At 40.1% G+C, this 22,514-nt stretch overlaps 1 protein-coding gene across 1 annotated transcript; it reads left to right on the top strand.

The window, feature by feature from the left end:
• Window positions 1–1,402: 1,402 nt before the first annotated feature.
• Window positions 1,403–12,005, top strand: itfg2 (integrin alpha FG-GAP repeat containing 2; the record flags this gene model as incomplete). The annotated part of the gene is made up of 12 exons (XM_084049752.1): window positions 1,403–1,504; window positions 1,604–1,699; window positions 2,375–2,416; window positions 3,404–3,569; window positions 3,716–3,855; window positions 4,185–4,333; window positions 4,925–5,019; window positions 5,178–5,231; window positions 6,305–6,396; window positions 6,611–6,728; window positions 7,702–7,875; window positions 11,884–12,005. The coding sequence occupies 12 exons, from the start codon at window positions 1,403–1,405 to the stop codon at window positions 11,970–11,972; spliced, it is 1,317 nt and encodes a 438-aa protein (XP_083905878.1). The 3' UTR covers window positions 11,973–12,005.
• Window positions 12,006–22,514: the final 10,509 nt, after the last annotated feature.

The following is a 22,514-nucleotide window of genomic DNA, read 5'->3' as shown; positions in this document are numbered from 1 at the left end:
TTAACATGTTACAATATTAATAAAATATATAATATATTTTGATATATATGTTTGTATTATATGTTATATATTTGTAATACGTACAATATGTATTGTAATATATATGTTTTTAATATATGTTTATGTACACGTTTTAGTCAAGTAAATTTAGAATTTTGGTCTTTTACTTATTTTATTTTTACGTATTTCTATATTGCGGTATTGATACTTTTAGTCAAGTTAAATGTGAGTACCTTTTCCACCACTGGTAAAAAAAAAAGAAAAGAAGACTGTAGCCTATTATTCGCCACAACAAACAGACCACCTGTCCACTGTGAGTTTCCGTACTTTTCAAACCACGTGTTTGTGTTTGTTTTTATCAGGAAGATGGACATGGACCAGATGATCGATCTGGGCACTAAACATGTATAAATTAAATATAGATAGGTTTAAAAATAACAATAATTGTATCAAATATAAGTGATTGTATAATGCCGTTAGGGTAAAGGGTATTATATAGCGGTGCTATCTAGAGTTAACTATATAACTACTTAATCTCGGCATCATTGAAAATAAGGGGTCCTGCCCTCCATGTAGAAAATAAGTAAAGGTTGAATGAAAAAACAAAAACTATAGGCTGTAACAGTTTTAAAGTTTAATATTACTAAAGGCAATTGTAGATGATTAGCCTGATTTAAAATTGCTGTGTCAGAATCACAGGTTTACAGGTGTTTCCATCATGGAGGACCAGCTGGAAACAAGCCTTTGGCTCTTTTTGTGACGAAATTAATATCCATTTGGCTGCTGCAGTACTTTTAATTAAACTGTCAATAACATATTTAATCAATCAGGCGTTTTAATTTCCGTGAAAAGATTTGATTTGATTTGATTTAGCACAGAATGTTTAAAAACAATACAAAATAGTATATATATATATATATATATATATATATATATATATATATATATATATATATATAGGAGGGGAAAAGTGCCAGGAGGAGTCAAGAAGCCCACAGGGCTCATACGAGGCCTCCACCTATTTATAACAATAATAATTTAAAAGAACATTTGTAGAACATGATTTAAAAACAACAATTATCCAACAAAGTTGGCACTAATGATTATATAGCATTACAGTATAAATAGAGGATAAGTGGAGTGATAGCATAAGGGAAAGAGATCAAACAGCTTAAATAAAACAAAGATATCCACAAGTTTCCTTGGGCGTTGTGGGCATCACTTCCTGTCGATTTGATCAGGTATCAGGGATCAAATCGACAGGAAGTGATGCCCACAACGCCCTAGGAAACTTGTGGATACATAAAGTACTGTATGTGATAGCTGGTATATATATATAAATATGATGTTTAGGACATTAGCATTATCTGCAGCTGTGTTCATGTTCTTTTAGAGAGTGGCTATGAGGTCCCTTAGCTATGTTCAGAATCAGCGTGTTAGCTTGGATTTCACAGGAACTGTCCTTCCTCACGCTATTTGTCTCGGAGATGTGGACAATGATTCGGTAAATATGACTGGAAGCTTTTTGAATGAACTAATGTCGTCGCCCTCTTGTCTTGTGCAGAGCAAATGATTCATGTCTCCCTCCCTCCCACCAATGCAGTTGAACGAGCTTGTTGTGGGTGACACCAGCGGGAAGCTGCTTGTTTATAAGAACGATGACCCCAAACCCTGGATCACAAGAACCTGTGTGGGCATGGTCAGTATACAGCAACCAGCACAATGAGACAAAATGTAATGACTTTACCCATTAAGACCTGAAGCCGATTCTACAAATGTCTTCTAAATCCCAACATTATTCAGAAAAAGTGGTCAGTGGTCAAGGACCCCCAAAAAATCTCAAAATCATTTGTTCCAGGGACCCCCAGAAGCAAAGATTTGAGTTAAAAATGTTTGCTTTAAAACAATATATATTCAAAGATTTGCACAAACCGCTATGAGCTTGTAGATCTGCTATTTTTGAATAGCCAAAGTGTAAAATGATGCTTTGTAGTTCAAATCAAAAGGTGACACAGATGCGTTCCAGGTCTTAATGCTGGGTTAACACAAATGTGTTTCCCAAGCTTACATGTAGTCCTTTTTTATGTCCCCAGCTAGGCTGGGAAGACCTGGGATGTTGGTTGTCTAGGAAGTTGACAGCCGGAAATTATTGAATTTGGCGGAAGTACCGCCCAAGGAAATGACGTTGAAGCTTTACAAAACTGTTATCATTCTCCGTGAATGAAACGAGTGTTGTGATTGGTCAAAAAATATCATTTCCGAGGGAAATGGAAATCCTGTCCACTCAAGACTTGCTAGACACTCGCTGCTTTAGGTCGTGACCAGGCTCTTCTTTTCGCAGATGAGTGAGGCTGGGACCGAGGTTAGTCCCCAGCTGACCTGTGTGGCGGTTGGAGATGTCTGCAACAAGGGAAAGGTTAGCTGATAGAAACCTGCCAGATGCATGCACCAGCACAGGACATGTTTCCAGTATCCCACCTAGTCGCAAGCAACTCTTAGATGCTATTTTTGCTATCTGGCATCTAGAGTCGCAATACCAGCCCATTCATTCAAACAGAAAAGTCAGATCTGATTGTATTAAAACGTTAAACTCACTAACATTGCAGCTGGATGGAAAGATTGGATTATCCTTTTTGTATCTGCCAAGTTTTTGTTTCATAAAAATCCACATAGACATGTTATGAGCTATTTTGTGTCAATGAATTCCGTGCAGGTGATCATTTTAGTGTCAGAGCGCAACGTCCTGCTGCCTCCTGCATTATGTGACATTTTGAAACAGGTGATGATACGCAGCAGGACCATTGAGTGATTTCCAACGAGCACTTCCAAACTCGAACACTTAGAAAAATAATCACCTGCACAGAATTTATTGATCGAAAGTAGCTCATAACATGTCTACAGTGGATTTTTATGAAACAAAAACTTGGCAGATACAAAGAAGATAATCCAAGCTTTCCGTACAGCAGTGTTGATTTTGACAGCAAATTTTGATTTAGTTTTAGTCATAGTCTTTTGAATCAAATTCCATTTAGTTTTAGTCGTATTTTAGTCATCTGAAATGTTTTAGTTTTTGTCTAGTTTTAGTCGACTAAATATCATAAGATAATAGTCGACTAAATCTACAGTTGATTTAGTCGACTAAATTGTAATTTGGTGGTGCCTTGATGGCGTCGTAATGGCTGATTTTACACTTGGTTGCTGAAAATAGCCGATCTACAAGCTCACAACGCGTTGTTTAATACAATGAGATCAGACTTTTCCGTTTGGATGAAATGGGCTGTCAAGGGTTGGTATTGCAACTCTAGATACCAGATAGCAAAAATAGCTTCTAAGAAGAGTTGCTTGCGGCTTACACCCACCCATGTTGTTATCCAATCTGTCATCACCTTTTCCTGTCTGCCAGAACTTTGTGGTAGCTGTGGGCGCAGAGGGTTGGTTTCACCTGTTTGACCTGACTGCAGGCCAGGGAGATTCGTCCAGCCAACACGAAGCCCTGTTCTCAGATGACCAGAAGTGTTTCACTCAGCACATCCCTGCCAATTCGAAAGTCATTCTCATAAGTGATATCGGTAAGATTTATGCATATATATATTTTTTTTAAACTTTAAATGTCATGCTTGTGTAACATCTACTGCTCATCCAAAGGGACCTCCCCCACCTTCCCATCCAGTTGATTGTTCTGATGAATTGAACTCTGACTGTGTATGTTTTCCAGATGGCGATGGTCGCAGTGAGCTGGTAGTGGGTTACACAGACTGTGTGGTGAGAGCTTTCCGTTGGGAGGAGTCTTCTGAATCTTCAGACACAGGCTCTGGACAACTGGTCCTGCTCAAGAAGTGGCTTCTGGAGGGACAGGTACACTTAGAGATTATATCATCCTGTTAGTGGTAGCAGAGAGCTGTAGTAAATTTAAAGACAATGAAAGATAAACAGTAAAAATAAGAAAAAAGCCAACCTATGAATTTGTTTAGGGCACAAATAAAATCTTTCTATGTCTGATTGTAAAGTGTTTTGGGCCTATTTTCTGTTCCTATTTTTTTTGTTTAACTCTTCATTACTTACCGTACTTACTGCTTGCACGGCACCATGACAAATGAGGACTGTTTAGTCTGTTACTTGACAGGCCTGCCAGCTCATTACACATGATACAAGCCCAGTGATTGATGGCACGCTGTATGTGGCAGGTGGACAGCTTGTCCGTGAACCCAGGACCAGAGGGCTTGCCAGAGCTGATGGTGTCTCAGCCAGGCTGTGGCTACGCCATCCTGCTGTGTACCTGGACCCAGCAGGACTCCAGTGGTGCTGGAGAGGAGTGCCCCGCCACTCCTGGGGGGTAGATATTGCTATAATACCTAATTATTTACTATGGATAGATACTGTAGAAGCCATTTCACTGCTTTTTTGTTTATTATTATTATCATTATTGTAGTTGTTGTTATTTAGCATGTTTAGTTTTAATTAGTTGATTGATTTATTGGTATAGATTTGTGGGCACCAAGGGCACGCCTCTAGGGCATATCAGGAGACAGGTGATTGTGAGACAGGATGCACCTGAGGGACAAACGGGTTTTACCAGCACACAGCAGCACACAGACGAATGCAATGACAGAGAGATGTTTGTATCATGTTTTGGAAAAGTAAAGCAACACAAAACCTACAACTCAAACCTCTGGACAATGTGTTATTTCGCCTGCGTAGAGCCAACACATAGGTGCATCAATGGGTTTTGATGAGCTGTTTGGAGCCAACAAAATAGCCATTACAGATACATACTACACACAAACATCTAACACATCTGGCCTCAACAGAAAACATAATGTGTATGATACACATTATGTTTAAGAAAACATAATGTGTATCATCTTAATGTTCGTGTGATCGTGTGATTTGATTAGATTTTGTACGTATATTTTTTGTCCTACAGTGAGGTACCTTCCCAAGATGTGATTCTCCACCTGACCACTGGGCCGATCCACAACAAAAATGTCTCCACTCACCTCATTGGCAGCATCAGCAGAGGTACAAAACAGATTAAAGAACCTTGTTGTGCCTGTCAGTGTCATGAGGGACTTAACATTATCTGAATACTGTAAGAATAATGGTGCCCACATGCATAAGCAGTGTCTAATCACATTACATTCAATACTGTGGTTGATGCAGTTTTCTGTCTTTCATAGGTTCAAAAGATGATTCTTCTAAATGTGGCCTGTTCGCCCTCTGCACTCTCGATGGTAAATCTCAACATCAATAGCAGATTGAGTATGAAATATAATTTGGAAATGTCATGTTATATGTTGAGTTCACTACATATTAACCTTATATACTTGGTTGTAGGTCAAATAGTGAAGATGGCTGATCTACACAGCATGTTGTGATGGTGTGTTTTGACCATGTAGATCTAATATTTTCACCTGACGTTTGCCTATTTTTACTGAATGTTTACCTGTCTTTGCCAAATATTGGCCTATTATTGCATTCCCAGAATAGTGATGCTAGTATTCATGTGGTAACATGAGTGTGTCAGACAATAACCTGTGTCCAAGAAACATCTTTGAAGAGCTTTTATAAGAGAGTCTGAGAATTAGTGTCTCTCACTCATTTATTGTTGTTGAGTTCAACTCAGTTTCACAGGTCCATGTTCACCTGCATTTGGACACTATTGTGTGGAATACTCAGCACCGTCATTTTATGTTTCCAATCATTTGTTTTTATTTGTTTGTAGGCCTGTCACAATTACTACAGAAGCGCCTAATCGCAATTATTTGAGATAATCGTAATAATTCTTTGCATCATCAACGTCATCATCCGTTTTTTTACGTCTGGAGAGTCCAGTCCAGGACAGGCTTCAGGAGACTTGGCTCAGATCTGAACCCATTTGATCTGGCGTTAGGAACCTGTTGCGACCTGTTGCCCTTGCTGACGCCGACCCCAGTCAGCGTTCGTACCCACGAGTCGACATCCGCACGAAAGGCGCAATAATGTTTTGCATAATCATTTCCATGTTAAAAATGTTAATATTTTCTAACATTTCAAAAAATAGTGGAAATTTGAAGCAGATCTACAAGCTAAAAATACTCGCGATGCGACGCGTTTTGAGCTTGTATATCGGCTATTTCCACTATTAATGTTTTTATTAAGTATAAAGTAATGAAGTAGTATAATGTCATTTCTATTTGTTCCAATGTTCAAAGACAGCAACACAAACACAATTAAATCGTTGATCGCAATTATTTGAGTGACTATTCATCAAGTAAAATGTCATAATCGTGACAAACCTGTTTGTTTGTTTTGCATGTTGTTATAGGAACCCTAAAGCTGATGGATAGTTCAGAACAGTTGCTGTGGTCAGTGCAGGCGGCCCATCAGCTCTTCGCCCTACAGAAGCTCGATATCACTGTAAGTTTGTTTTTACCTGCTCATAGAAGTGCAAAAGTAACCCAAGTTTGAACCCAATGGCAAGTTTATGTTTTTCTGTGTGTGTGTGTGTGTGTGTGTGTGTGTGTGTGTGTGTGTGTGTGTGTGTGTGTGTGTGTGTGTGTGTGTGTGTGTGTGTGTGTGTGTGTGTGTGTGTGTGTGTGTGTGTGTGTGTGTGCATTTATGTTTCCTCTAGGGGGATGGCAGAGAAGAGGTGGTGGCCTGTGCCTGGGACGGCCAGACGTACATCATCGACCACAATCGGATGGTGGTCCGCTTCCAGTTTGACGAGAACGTCAATGCCTTCTGTGCAGGTGAGGTTGCCTTGCACCCGACCTCAGATCAGCATTTCGGGGGACTTGGCGCTCCCCATCGATCCCAATGCACACTGATCAGTGTTCATCCTTGGTGCGTGTTAAGAATTCTCAGGCTCATGTTGCCCCCTAGGTGGCAATGTTGAGCTTCTGAGCCTCACACAGTGACTCCTGTTCCTCCCCCCTTCTCCTCTCTGACTGTCTCCCTTTCTCCTCTCAAATGTGATGTGTAGTGGTTATTTGCTCAAACCATAGCATTTCCAAGAGAGATTTTATGCAGAAATAAATTGATTAAAGAGGTAGACTGGCAAGGGAACTGCTGCAACGCTTTCTCTGTCTGATCCCAGATGATCAACAAGGAACATTAGCATCTGTTGTCTCTACTGTTGTTTTCAGTCCATTAGAATCACATTAGAATCCAGGCAACACAGTGTTTTGCTGATGAGTTCATTGGGATGCAGCATGGCACTCCATTATTGCGCTGCATGCCACACCAAGTGAGTCAAAATTGCCTCATTGTGGCAGAAATGTTTCTGCCACAATGAAATATTCTGGGCTTCTTGACCCATTAAGATCTGAGGCCGATTCTACAAATACTTTCTCAATCAGTAGTTCTCTTTTTCGTGCCAAGGACCCCCAAATTGATATATATTTGGCCGCAGCCCCCATCTGAAAATATTTTGTGCCAGGGACCCCCAGAAGAGAAGATTTGTGTTAAAATAATTCAAAAATATTCATGATTGTTTTTAACACTTTCAAGATTTTTCAAAAATGTTCCGAAATAGCAGATGTACAAGCTCGCAACGAGGCACGAAGTGACGCGCTGTGAGCTTGTAGATCTGCTATTTTTGAATAGCCAACGCTAAAATCTAAAACGGCACTGATGCTTTCCCGGTTTTAATGGGTTAATATGAACAGATCAATACATATTCAGACGACAGTTTCGTCTGAACTCCGTCCATTTGTGATTCAGGCCAATACACCTGTAAGGAAGGCAAGAACAGCCCGTGCCTGGTGTACGTCAGCTCCAACCACAAGATCTACGTCTACTGGAGGGTGGAGCTGGAGCGCATGGAGTCCACCAACCTGCTCCGAGTTCTGGAGGAGAGGCCCGAATTCAAGAGCCTCCTGGAGAAGCTGGGAGTGGGTGAGTTCATCCACCACCTTCAGGAAGCAGCAAGTTACAGTAGCCATATGCTGTCATATGCAACGTACGTGCATTCTAACCGGGTCCTAACTTCACCACATGAACGCTAGCATCCCTATTCTGAAAATCATGTTTTTTAAAAAAATGCTAAACTAGACCATACCCGTGGGGGGATATGCGCACATGATCTGGCAACCCGGGAGCCAGCGAACACAAAAACGCTAATAAACAGCTGACATTTGGGGAAAGCGAAAAACGGGCTTCGCTGTTCCGTGCACATGGTAATGGTCAATGTCTGTGCAGAGCAATTTCTCCAGCCACTGAGGAGAACCGGTCAAAGAGTTTTTTGGGCTCACCGCACAGAGCTTTGTAGAATTATAGGAGGATATGGGTGAATATTCGGCGAAAGTAGCCAAACTACAAGCCCAGAACGCGTTTGCTGTAGACAAATACAGGCCCCTGGGGTACCCTGGTCAACAAATTATAGTATATAGGGTATAATTGATTTAACCTTTTAGCAAAGAGTCGGTGAACGCAATAACTGACATCTCTAACCCTAGTAATGAGAAGGTTGATTATTGGAGACTAGACCATACCCGTGGGGGGATATGGGCACATGATTTGGCAACCCGGGAGCCAGCGAACACAAAAACGCTAATAAACAGCTGACATTTGGGGAAAGCGAAAAACGGGCTTCGCTGTTCCGTGCACATGGTAATGGTCAATGGCTGTGTGCAAATTCAGATCAATTGCTCCAGCCACTGAGGAGAACCGGGCAGAAGAGTTTTTGTGCTCCCCACACACCACCCGCACAGAGCTTTGTAGAATTACAGGAGGATTAGCTCAGTCTATTGCCATCTAGTCATGAAGGTCAGCCATAAAGCAGAATATTATTCGGGGGGAAATGATTCAAATAAAATGAAAGGGAGAATAAAAATGACAAATGATCCATGTTTACTAGACCTCACTGTTAGATAATCTAATTTGTTTTCGTATCCCAGATAACAAAATCAGATGCACACACATATTCAGCGCTGTGGAGTGGAAGACCCTGTTAGTCAATGGGAGTTAAGAGTCAGAGTGATTCAAGAAGCGTCTTATAAATCCCTGTCTGCTCTTTGTCCAAATGTATGTAAATCTGCACCCTACTGTCTGCTTTGGTTTATACATACTGGCTGCCACTATTTTAAGAGGGGCTTTGATCCACAAGCACACAGTTCCCTAAAGCCCAGAATGTCATTCACCATCTCTCTGTAAAAGGCTTACATTATACATTTATTCCATCATGCATGTAGTAATTTGTCACTAACCCAAAGACGGATAATGTGTATGCTTAGCATGCTAATCTGGACCAATCATTTATTTTTCATGTTGCACATAGAACTTTACTCCTGTTTGCACTATAGTGCATTTGTGATTTCCGCTTGTGCGTTATATCCAACATCTTCTTCCTCTCAATACCTGAGGTGCTCTTGTGAGGTCCATCGTACGGTATGCTGAATTTTACAAGTGACAGATGATACCTGAATCCAACCAGAATATAAACACTGCCATGCTGCCAGCGTAGATCTGCTATTTTCAGAGCGCAACACCTGAGCACAACCAAACATAAAATTACTTGTCTTTTAGTTCTACGGGATCTCTTCTCCCCTAGTCCTTCCCTAACATTTTAGTCTAGTTTTTATTTGTTTACGAAATTGTCAATATACATTATTTAGTCTTAGTTTTAGTCATTGTAGCTTAGTTTTTATTTCGTTTTTATTTCATTTTCGTCAGTGAAAAAAGGTAGTCGACGAACATTCTTCGTCATAGTTTTAGTCGACGAAATCAACACTACAGCCAGTCGAGCCACTTCATATTCAACTAGGCAGTGAAAACCAATTTGGCCTCGTGAAGAATTACCCCCACTGGCACACATTAGTTGCACCTTTTGCTGTATTACAGCAAAGAGAATAACCTTATCTGAGTGCAGAGTGTAAAGCAGGCTCCAACTGGCTTTTGAACCTGCTAATGGCAGTGTAGCATGGCGTCCTGCTGCTGGTGTAAATAATTCATCCTCTGGGCCTGTTGTGTTTCTCGTGGCCATGATTTTACAGACCTGTGGAATATTTTTTATAGTTTTTATTTATATTATTATTATTATTTATAATTATAGTTTTAGTCTAGTTTTAGTCTACTAAATCTACAGTTGATTTTGTCGAGTTTTTATTTAGTTTTTATTTAGTTTTGGTCGATGAAAAAAGGTAGTCGATGAACACGTTTCGTCATAGTTTTAGTCGACGAAATGAACACTGCCTGACAATGAGGAGTCTCACTGACTGGGAGGATGTAACATGTGCAGAAGAACACACTATCTGACCTAGTTCCTCTCCCCGATGAACAGCCACCCTGACCAATCTGTAGGGGTCGCTAGTGCAGTGACAGAGATTTCCCTCCCTCCCTGCCCGGTCTCCCACCATGAAAAATAGCTAATTAGTTATTGTGTTTGTTTGAGCCAAGCTGGAGGCACCGCGGATGATCCTAACCCATAATCTCCACGGTGGTGGGAAATAACTTCACCACGTGCCATCCAAGCACCCATGACACATGTAATTTGCCTATAAGGCCGCTTACTACTACTAATCCAATAGCAATAAGCAGCTGATGTCATGCTCCATTTTGTTTCAGATTTCTATGTAGTAAACACTAAATAAGGTAACCAGAAATAAGTACAAAACAATTTGACCTGCCAAATGCGTGTGTCATTGAACTGTACTGTTACCAAATATGACTGACCTGACACACATTAAAGGCCCTTACACACCAGGGACGATTTTTTCATGCGAATAATACATTTAAAAAAAAAAAAAACTTATAAAGTCAAGGCAAGCTTCCACGGAGCGAAAAAGCGAAGCGGAAAAGTATCTTTTATTTATTCGGAACGAGTCTTAATTTTGCGTATATATCGGTGTGTAATGACCTTTATGCTTCAAATACATGCATGCACTGGATGAAAGACTCTAGCAGAGAGAAACAAAAAAAATCTGTCTGGAAATGTTTTAATGTATGGCTATTCAGCCAGCACGTGTGGAACACCCTGAGTCAGCTCTCATGCATGTACAGTCGGCAAGACAAATGTTTAATTGCATATGTAGTTTAAAATGTTACCAAAGGGCAGGGGTCTGAAAACAGATAATTTTATTTATTTACCCAGGGTAGTAGCTGAGCACAAGTGCTTATTTCCAGCAAGCCCTGCACACATAGACACACACAGACAGACCCTCACATTAAAACCTGGGAGCTGACGAGTACAACCACCAATCGAACCGCGAACCTTCGAGGCAAAAAGTGTGCTCCTCTAACCTTTAGTGCCTTTAGGCGCACAGGATAAATCAGCCATCCCTACACACACTTAGCTGAGAGAAAAAGAGCCTCTGTAATGACAACATACAGCAAGTGGAACAAACTTATTGTTTCTGTGTGGTGACAACTACTTTGACATTATACATAAGGCATGGCAAGCGGTTGAGTTTTTTATCTTGATGTACTGTCTGGAGATAAAGAGTTTGCTGTCATCTGTCCGCTGCTATTGAGCGCATTACAGTGATGCATTGGCTAGGAAGATGACAGCAGGGTCATCCAGTCAACATCCAACATTTCTTTTGCAAAGTGCAGTCAGGAAAGACAATATAAATTGCTTATGCCATTAAGTGCATATTACTGCCTAATTTACACGATTCAGCTAGTCAACAAAAGTGGACATTGTTAAAGATATTTTTGTACTAATGCTGAAACTAACTCCAAATGAATACAGGTGAGGCTGAGCTCTTATAATTCATAATAAAAGTAGTTTGTATTATCATTGTAATGTTTTTGTTTTTATATAAATTAGTATAGGTTCCAATCACTGAAGGACCTACTCAGAAACATTACAAATGTCAACCTCTTGCTCAGAAGCCTCCACAATAGCTATCCCATGACAAATGTCGTTTCCACATCAGTGTAATGTTTTCCTTTTCTTCCTCACAGATCCAGATGACACGGCTTCGGTGAAAGAGTTGGTAGAAGATGTTCTTTACGGAGATTCGCTGACCAAATGCAGCAACACACAGCCTTGAAATTACCTCTGCTCCTACAGTACCAGATTGCCAGCATCCTACTGGGAGCACATTTCTCTGTATAAATGTGTGTGCTCATCCATGAAAGTTTTTTCTATATTTTCTTGGCTATATTGAAAATATCTAGCCATAGTGTACGTTCACTTTTGTGCTGTAAAAATGCCACTTGGAAAAGTTTTGTAAAATTCTCTTGTGTTTAATAAAGACTATATAATCAAAGTAACTGTAGTTTTTCTTATTGTGTTATCCTGTAGAAAGATGTGTGTCTGGTTCGCTATATTATTTCCCCTAGGATTGTTGGTGGAGAGGAGCGCTTGTTCTCTTTTTACCTCAACAAGGCAGGTGCGCCGACAGCGTGGGCTTGAGGCTTGTGAACCGCAGGCAAGCAAGTGGCCACAGCGAGCAGCCGATGGCATCAGTCATCAGGAGGTATAGCCAGCCACCTGCCTCTCTGTTTCTCATAGATTATAAATGAGCTCTGTGTGTTTAAGTGTGTATCAGTGTTTGTGTGTGTCCTAACCCATTCAATCCGGGAACGCATCTCTGTCATTTTTTATTTCTTTGGCTATTCTAAAATAGCAGATGTACAAGCTCATAGCGTGCCACTGCAGTGCCACGCTATGAGCTTGTACATCTGCTATTTTCAAAAAATCGTGAAAATGTGTGCAAATCTTTGAATATAATATTTTTGAGCGAACATTTGTAAAATACTTGTTCCAGGGACCCCCCCCCCCCCCCCCCCCCCTCACGATTTTTCAAAAATAGCAGATCTATAAGCTCATAGCGCTATGAACTTGTAGATGTGCTATTTTTGAATAGCCAAAGAAATCTAAAATGACAGAGATGCGTTCCCGGATCGAATGGGCTAAGAGACACTCTGGCTCAGGTGTCTTTGTAGCCCCACAGTTTCACGTCTCTCTCTCTGCCCTGTGGAGACTTGCCATGGAAGGGACGATGTGTCCCTACGCACGCAGCCTGACAGATGAGCTTGTTCATCCTTTGTTTGCATCCCACTTGCTTGTGTCTGAACTTACTGCTTACTGAACTGGAGGGAAATAAAAATGGCTTCAGGCCAGCCTTGATGTGAATATTTTATTTACTAACCCGTTAAGACAGCATCTGTCATTTTAGATTTTAACCACTTTAACCATTATTTTATACTTTGGCTATTCAAAAATAGCAGATCGAGCTTGTAGATCTGCCATTTTTGAAAAATCTTGAAAATTTGTGCAAATCTTAATATTTGAATATGTATATCTTTTAAAGCGAACATTAGTAACTCAAATCTTTGCTTCTGGGGATTCTGCAAATATCTTCTAATTAGTTTTTATTTACTTATGTTTCTATATCAGTGGTTCAATATGAGTTAAAAATGTTCATTTAAAAAAAAGATATATATATATATTCAAAGATTTGCACAAACTTTCAAGATTTTTCAAAAATAGCAGATCTACAACCTCATAGCGCGCTATGAGCTTGAATATCTGCAATTTTTTGAATAGCCAAAGAAATCTAAAATGACACAGTTGCTTTCCCGGTCTTAATGGATTAGGGTTATTGCCAACGTTTTGAGTTAGGTGTTCATGATAATAATTGTCAAAATGATTTGCCTGGGGTGCTTACTGGCTCAGCCAGTTAGTGTGTGCTGACCACGTGCTCCTTGTGAGTCGTAAGGACCCGAGTTCAAATCCGTCATGTCTTGCATGTCTCCTCTCTCTGCCATAGGTTTCCTGTCTGTCACCCTAAAAAACATAAAATGCCCAAAAGAAAAAAGTGACAATTTAATTTTTCCTTCACTTTATGGGATCACAATGCTGTGATCAGCACCTCACCGAGACAGGTGTGCGAGTGCGTTTAATCTTTTGCAGACTTAAGGGTTGTTCACACCAGGCTCTAGTTTTAAAAATCGTTCTAACACAAGTGGATGGATGGCAAAGTCCAAACCACTATAATGAGTTCTTCTTTCGTGCATCATCCTCAAATGTCCAACTCGGTGTCATGCAGCCACGCCCTTGTCTCTGGTCCCTCTTGTAAAAGACAATGGTGAACAATATAGTTAACGTTGTAGTGCTTGGTGTGAATGGCACTTAATCATGCACCATGGTCTACCTTTATGACTTGGTTTGACAAGTGGTAATCTTAACTTCTTCATGATGACATTTGGATGTTTTCATGGCAATTCCTTTGGCATTGCCAAAAACGACAGATTAATTGGCAGACAACATTGTTTGTCCTCACTAGTGGTCTGCATTCCCGTACTCTGAGCACAGACCGACGCATGTCTCACTCTGACCATAAATGGTGAGGCGTGTTCGTATGCATGCTATCTGTTGTACGTAGTTGTTTGGACCGTTTCTCATTTCTGTTGTATACTGTTTCTAATAGAGAATGTCAGCCCTACCATCTGCTGGTTGAGAGTGATTAATTTATCCTGTGTGACATTTGCCCTGGTATTTTCCTAAAGCAGGCATACTGGCCATAAAACACATGTCAGATTTAGATGCAGCAGACGTCTGACCCTGGGAAATGACCACACAGCGATAATGGCCTTGCCAGCATCCTAATGGGAGCACAATTCTCTGTATAAATGTGTGTGCTCATCCATGCAAGTTTTTTTCTATATTTTCTTGGCTATATTGATCATATCTATAAAACATAAAAATGCCACTTGGAAACTAGGTCAGTAGGGATGTTACCTCAACAGAGACTGTTGTTATACAGCACAGTGTGGTTCCACATAGCACTGTTGCAGTGTTCTGTTTGCGCGTACTTGCCTATTTAATGCCTTTTAAAGACCATAGCCGAGACATGTTCCACGGTAATAAATGCATCACAAGGACCACAACCTATAGAACATGACAGGACGTTACCTCACTGCCTCAAGGCATGTTCTCTCAGGAGTAAGATGGTGCATGCCTGCTTCGCAGCCCATCTAATACATGAGGATGTATTATATAATATTGTTTTCCACTCCAGTATTCAGTGCTGTGCAGGAGATCATTTAATTACGAATGTAAATAATTTATGCAATTATGAGCTCTTTGCATGTCTTGCAGGGATACATTATCAGACAAAGAAATATAATGATTTACTCCAACTTGAAAGGGTTTGAAAATGTCTTTATAAAACACATTGACACACATTACACATTGGATACTTATACACTCCTTCGCGCACATGAATATGAATTCATGAATATGAACTGACAACCACCCTCATAATTTTCCTGACTCATGTTCCTGCCTCATTTTCCTGACAGCAGTTTCGGCCCACCCCACGTTTGCTAACCTCGGTCACTACCAATTCAGCAAGGATTGTCATGACACTCCCTTCCAATCTTAAAATACATATAGCTCCTGGAGGTAGGCCAATCTTCTTGATGGGATGATAGTGGGGGAAAGGGTACCTCCCCCTCCCTTTCAGCACAACAGGCACTGATTCATGGTTTGACTCCACTGTCATTGCCCCTCAAGGTCTCTCCATCTGGAAGCTGAAATTAATCATAATAATAATAATAAATCTTATTTGTAACACACTTTATATTTGACAAAAATCTCAAAGTGCTACATTGGAAGAAAATACAAAATAAACAATAATAATAAAACAATGAAATTAATAAAATTCAGATCAGTGGTCAACTATACACAGCTAAGAAAAAGTAAAAAGAAAAACACACATGGCATCAAAAAGTCCATATTATTATTATTAAAAGAAAGATGTTTAGTCCCTGTACTGTGTTAATTACACGGTACAGCTGAAGAACTTAGCCCTCCCACTTCCTAGACAACTTTGAGGATATAAAAATAAGCATGCACAGAAGGCTGTTGCCTTGCATCAGTTTTTTCTTCTTTTTTTTTACTATAGGCTAACCTGGTGCTGTGCCTTGTGGTGGAGGGGGACATCCTGTATGTGTATAATGTCTCTTCTTGTCATAAATTGAGCTACGTAGTTAACCACCCATTTTGTGTGACTCTGGTCACATTTCAGCCATCATCAGCGGGACTCTGATGATGGAACTGGTTCGTGACAGCCTGCGAACAAGCGAACTGGTGACAGAATTTCGTGTCCTGATATGTAGCGTCACCTGTCATAACAAGACTATCTCGAACCAATCACATTTACTAGGGCCATAAGTACTCCTCGGGTGAGGAGAGGAGAGGGATATATCTCCACTGCTACAGCACACGCACGCACGCACGCACGCACGCACACACCCACACACACACACACACACACACACACACACACACACACACACACACACACACACACACACACACACTATATATATAAATGTGAAGCAGGTCAGGAACAAAGTGAGGGCTAGAGAAGCTACTGCTGTGATATCCACCCACTATACAGTTTGAACATCCAATTTCCTTCACTCGCCGATGCTTGCTTCTCTACTCTGAAAATCGTCTTCTCCTCAGCCATGTTGTACAAATAATTGCCTTACTTTAAAGTCTAAGGCAGGGGTAGGCAACCTTAGGCACGGGTGCCAACATTGGCACAGGGGAGGGTGATCACTGGCATAAGTGTATGAGAGTTTTTTTTCTTTAAAAATAAAATATTATAAAAAGGGGGTTAGTCAGTTAAATTAGGTCCCCTCACATCTACAGTATATACAAATTACATTCTGCACATAATTCTACATTCATTCAAACTCGTAACTCTGACTGGGGAGGGAGTCTGGGAGATAGGTGGGTTATTGCTCCTAGTCTAATGACCATTACAACCTGAAAAGGAAGAAGAAAAAATATAACATTCTGATGTGGTGTCATAACTAAACTTAATGTTGATTTGGCACACTGACTATCAAGAAAATGAAAACATGGCGCTTCGTGTCATAAAGGTTGCCGACCCCTGGTCTAAGGGGACAAAGTGGAACCAAACCATGCCAGGAAAATGCCGCCCTCAGCACAACAGCCACTGGACCCCCTCGCTGTAGGGGTCAAGCATTCAGGCCTGTACTGTTCTCTTCATGGTGTACGCCACACATGTCTGCTGAAGGATGACTCATCTGACCATATCACTTTGTTCCACATCTCTGTAGCCCAGTGCCTATATGGTGTTTGCACCACTGAACTCTCATTCATCTTTGTAATGAGGTGTTTATATGCACTGAAACCCTACTCATTTATAATGTCTCTTTGTAGTTGTCAGTGGACTGTTCTGATCACATCCTTCTTTGACATTCTCAGTCACCAGAGAAAGAGCTGCTCTTCCGTTTTTCCTTACATGTCGCTCTAATGCATGAGCATCACCGTCATGTAGGCTTTTGACCACAATTTCCAACCCTATATACTAATGTCTTTCATAGATTGAAATGCAGATGTCACTTTAAACCCTGTTCCTAATGAAACACTAGCCACTTGAGTAGTATTTGTGACTGAAGCTCCTGCCATCCATGCCCCAGTCCGTCTGTTCAGCATTTGTTTACATGCTACAGAGCGTGATCCGATGTTAATTGCTTAATTGTATCATGCAGTACACTGTATGGTAGCATCTGTGTTTGTTATGTTTCTCCTCTCATTTATTCATTTTCCTTTAATATGGCACCTATCTGTATTATGCATATAATAACAGTGTGATCTCTTCTGCTTCTCTAGTCTATCTGAGTATGTCTCACACATACCTTATGGAACACTAGTTATTTTATTACATCCTTGTCGAAGGATCTAGATGTTTATTCATTCACACAGTGGCCCCAGCCGTTCATGCACCAATACAGTTTCAATTAAACGAGAAAGGAGAGAGCTGCGTTTCTGAGTCGACTGCAATCATCCACAGGCTTTTGAAATAACACAGATTCTCACGCTTTAAGATGACGCATGAGCCGTTATTGTTAGTTTGGTTATCATTCAGAAAAGCTTTCGTCCACCTCTTACTGGTTATACTAGCTGACTTCCAGGTGATTAGGATCCCCCAGTGTGTGTGTGTGTGTGTGTGTGTGTGTGTGTGTGTGTGTGTGTGTGTGTGTGTGTGTGTGTGTGTGTGTGTGTGTGTGTGTGTGTGTGTGTGTGTGTGTGTGTGTGTGTGTGTGTGTGTGTGTGTGCGTGTGTGTGTATTCCTTTTTAACAACTCCAAGCCACTCTCTGTCAACTGACATTCGCTGATTGATGGCATCCAATCCTGCCTGTGTCAGGCTTAATACTTCACCGTTTTATCATCGCCTTTGGGGATAGATGTGGGTTAAATGACAGAAGACCCCCCCCGCCCCCCACTCCGCTGCAACCCGATCGCCAGAGGAAACGTTCTCATTGAACGTTTTTCAACGTTTCTCAAAATCCGTGCATAGACTACTGGAAAACCACACATTCCGTGCATAGCCGCCTCGCATCTCCCCCATTGTGACTAAACCATTTCGGAGGCGCGCAGTCTCAAGGGAATTGTCGCCGTGTGAAGGACCACCGAGCGAGCTAAAGCGAGCGAGTTGCCGTCCTGAACATTGCGACATTCCCTTGAGCCTACTCAGCGCCGTTTGAGTTACGTACCGATAGGCACAGAATCGTAAATTTTGTTGTGGGGACTGCTCTACTTCCTGGTTTTTCCGGGTTGCGACTGGTTACGCCCACCGCGGGACTCCCCGTACGTATGCACGGAATTTGGGGGTTTCTAGGTGACTATGCACGGAATGACGTGCACAAATCCGTGCAATGTATACTACTTCTCTGGCGATCAGGCTGTTTTACGCCCACCGTGGGACTCCCCGTACATATGCACGGAATTTGGGGGTTTCTAGGCGACTATGCACGGAATGACGTGCACAAATCCGTGCAATGTATACTACTTCTCTGGCGATCAGGCTGCTCCACCAGTTGTATCACAGGAGAACATGTGAGGATTTCGATCCAATTCCCCATTGCCTGGTTATACAATAAGTACCGAAGTCCTGACATCAAAGCTAACCAGTGGTGTAAAGTACTGTACTTAAGTACAATTTTGAGGTGCTTTTACTTTACTGGAGTATTTCCAATTTCCAGTACTTTTATTTCTACTCCACTACATCTCAGAGGCAAATATATTATACTTTTACGCCACAGATTTGGATTATTATCACAAAACATACAGTAACCACTTCAGCCCTATATACATTTCGGCGATGTGATGCATTGTGAGTTTGTAGATCTACTATTTCCAAAAGATAATACAATTTAGACTTTTGAAAACTTTTACTTTTGTACTTTAAGTACATTCTGATACCAATACTTTTGTACTTTTACTCAAGTAAATGTTGAATGCAGAACTTTTACTTGTAACAGAATGTTTCTACATTGCAGTATTGATGCTTTTACTTAAGTAAAAAATTTGAGTACTTTTTCCACCACTGAAGCTAACTGGGCCATAAAGACATTTTCACATTTAAAAATCTAATTAACCTTTTATATGGCTTGGCTTCCTGTGGGGTGAGCCATCTAGAAGAGTGTCTGTCTGCCTGTGTGAATATATGAATCTTTTACCGTCAATATGGTATGAATGTGTGAATTTCATGCACATTGGCTCATGAGGAGGAATTAGAATTACACCTTAATATATTGTTTTTATGTTCACCTTTTGCCAGTGGTGTAAAGTAACAAGTACATTTACTCAACTACTGTACTTAAGTAGAATGTTCAGGTACTTTTACTTTACTGGAGTATTTCAAATTGTCTATACTTTTACTTCTACTCCACTACACCTCAGAGGCAAATATTATTACAACGCGTCGCATGCTTGTAGATCTGCTATTTTCAAACATTTTAGTACTTTTACTTTTGGTACTTTAAGTACATTTTGATACCAACACTTTTGTACTTTTACTGAAATACATTTTGAATTCCGAACATTGAATTCTACATTGCAGTATTAAAACTTTTACTTGGGTCCAGCTTGGTCCTGTGACTTGGACCTGTGACTTCCAAGTTGTAACTAGGGTCTGCCTGCTTTCTCCCGAGAACTACTATACCTACTATATATGTTTAATTCCATGAGCTCATTTATTAAACGTCTATCTTATAATGTGAAGGGTCTCCGGCACCATTTGCATCAACAATTACTGATTGATACAGAATTCCACGACACTCAGGGAGGCTGATAGCACTTGCTTAATGTAGGCCTGTGGTTGAGCATGGATGTCAGACTGATGGAAGCTGTGTATCTGTACAAGTACATTTACTTTTAAGTACATTAAGTGCATGAACTGATGCCGGAAAAGTACTAATTACAAGTACAAAGTGACAAAAAAATACAAACCTGCATACAAAATAGATAGACGATTTGATTTGATTTTTACAGTAAGTTATTCAAATTGTAAAATGTCTTTATGGTACATAATTATGGTAGTTTTTGGAACATTGGAATCTATATGTGTGTGTGTGTGTGTGTGTGTGTGTGTGTGTGTGTGTGTGTGTGTGTGTGTGTGTGTGTGTGTGTGTGTGTGTGTGTGTGTGTGTGTGTGTGTGTGTGTGTGTGTGTGTGTGTGTGTGTGTGTGTGTGTGTGTGTGTCCAGTCTTTCTGTCTGCTTTACCGTCCATAACCGTTATTGATTTAGAAGAAATAGGACTGAAATGACTCACCTCCTTTATTTATTGGTCTCTTTTCATCCTTTCTCAGAAAAGCCACTGTAAATCGTACAGCAGCCTTAACAGGCTGAGTGGAAACAGAATAATCGAATAAACCCTCTCTTTTTTTCTCACGTTTGTGTGGGCTTTATGTAAAAGCAGTGGGTAATGTACATGTTTTGTAATAATCCAAATCTACAAAGTAACTGGTAACTAAAGTTTTAAAATAATTGTAGTGGAGTAAAAGTACAATAGTTGCCTCTGAGATGTAGTGGAGTAGAAGTAAAATTGAAAATTGGAAATACTCCAGTAAAGTAAAAATACATCAAAATGGTACTTAAGTACATGTACTTAGTTACTTTCCACCACTGTTCATGTGTAATAATATAATTCTCGCATTACTATTTATTATTTGTATTGTATTCAAAAAGCCACTTAAAACAGTTAAATTATTCTGGACATTTATTTACAACCATCCCACCAAACAGTATATTATAAACAGACCATATAAAAGGCACACATACAGTAGCTGTTCAAAATGAATGAATGTTTGAAAACATTTATATTAAAATGAATCATTAATCATTCAATTAGAAGCATTAACTGTGATGGCACACCAACAAACATTTAAAAACGTTAATGGCCCTTATTTACAAACGTCACACTATACATCATAAACACACTATAAAAGACACATGTACTGTAGCTGTTCAAAATCATTTGAAACGATTATAAATCTAACAGCATTAAATGTGAAGGCACACAAACAAACAGATTTTAAAACATGTTGACCTCCACATCAACTTCAGTGAAAATAAAAACAGATTTGAATATGTGAAAAAACATTAAAATGAAATTTTAAGAAAATCCATGTGGTGTCATAAATTGATATAGAATGTTTTTGTTTTCGCCATCATTGTGCAGGCTCCATGCTCTTCGCTGAAGTCATTTCCTTCTGTTGTAAACTAAACATGGGAGAGTGAAACGGAGAGAAAGAGAGCAAGAGAGGGAGGAAAAGATAGAAAAGACCATTCAATTCACAGCTTGGTGTTACAGTGGTACATTATCAATGAGGGGGGAAAGAGAACAGAGCAGCAAACTAACATACATCTGTAAGGGTTATGTGTGATTCAATTCCTTCTCCAGTTCCTCATTCTTTGAGACACACATAAGATACAAATACGGGTATTGGGGAGCATGGCAGAGTCCGCCACAGTCCACGGTCAAATACATATAATTTTGGGGGTCCTTGACATGAAAAAGTTTGAGCACCACTGATATAGAAGCATACGTTTTTTCAGAATACTGTTGGGATTTAGAAAACATTTGTAGAATCGGCTTCAGGTCTTAATGGGTTAAAGTATCATAGTGCAGTACTATAATATGAAAAATTAAGATGGGACGTGTAAAGTACCTTGGTATGACATTGATTCCCTTCCCCTATTCACAAGCACTAGGGTGTGACGTCACTGTAGCGAAAATCATGTGTAATATCTCACCTGGCAGGTGAGAGAGGGTTAGTTGGGACTTCAGATCTTCCTCCAAATCCTCTGTGCCTGTATCCACACAAAAATACCAGACAAGTGATGAAATTATGGTTGATTTTGCTGAATTAAATTGTAACTCAATTAGACTCTGAACCGGCCCGTTGTTATATGACTTTTTTGATGACATTGATATGGTCAGGCAGCCATGTGTCGTGATTTGTAATCACTTTCAACCTGGTGTTCCTATTTTGGGCTTGTCATTAAGGTGGACATTTTCAGATGTGTTAAAAAATCATTGTGTTCAGAAATTGTCAAAAATAACAAAAAAAGCTCACAAAGCAACTCATTGTGAGCTTGTAGATCGGCTATTTTAGAACATTCTTTATATATATATTTTTATATTTACTTGTATAATTAAGTTAAATGTTCTTTTCGTATATTGTTTAATGTACTTAAAAAAAAGCAATCTTATCAAAAAGTTTGTTGTTTTAATTTTTATCATCTCTTTGCTTCTA

This window comes from Gymnoscopelus microlampas (assembly GCF_963454915.1).
Source record: "Gymnoscopelus microlampas genome assembly, chromosome: 23".
NCBI lineage: Eukaryota > Metazoa > Chordata > Actinopteri > Myctophiformes > Myctophidae > Gymnoscopelus > Gymnoscopelus microlampas.
Note: the sequence above shows the minus strand (reverse complement) of the source record. Positions and strands in the feature narration are given on the sequence as shown.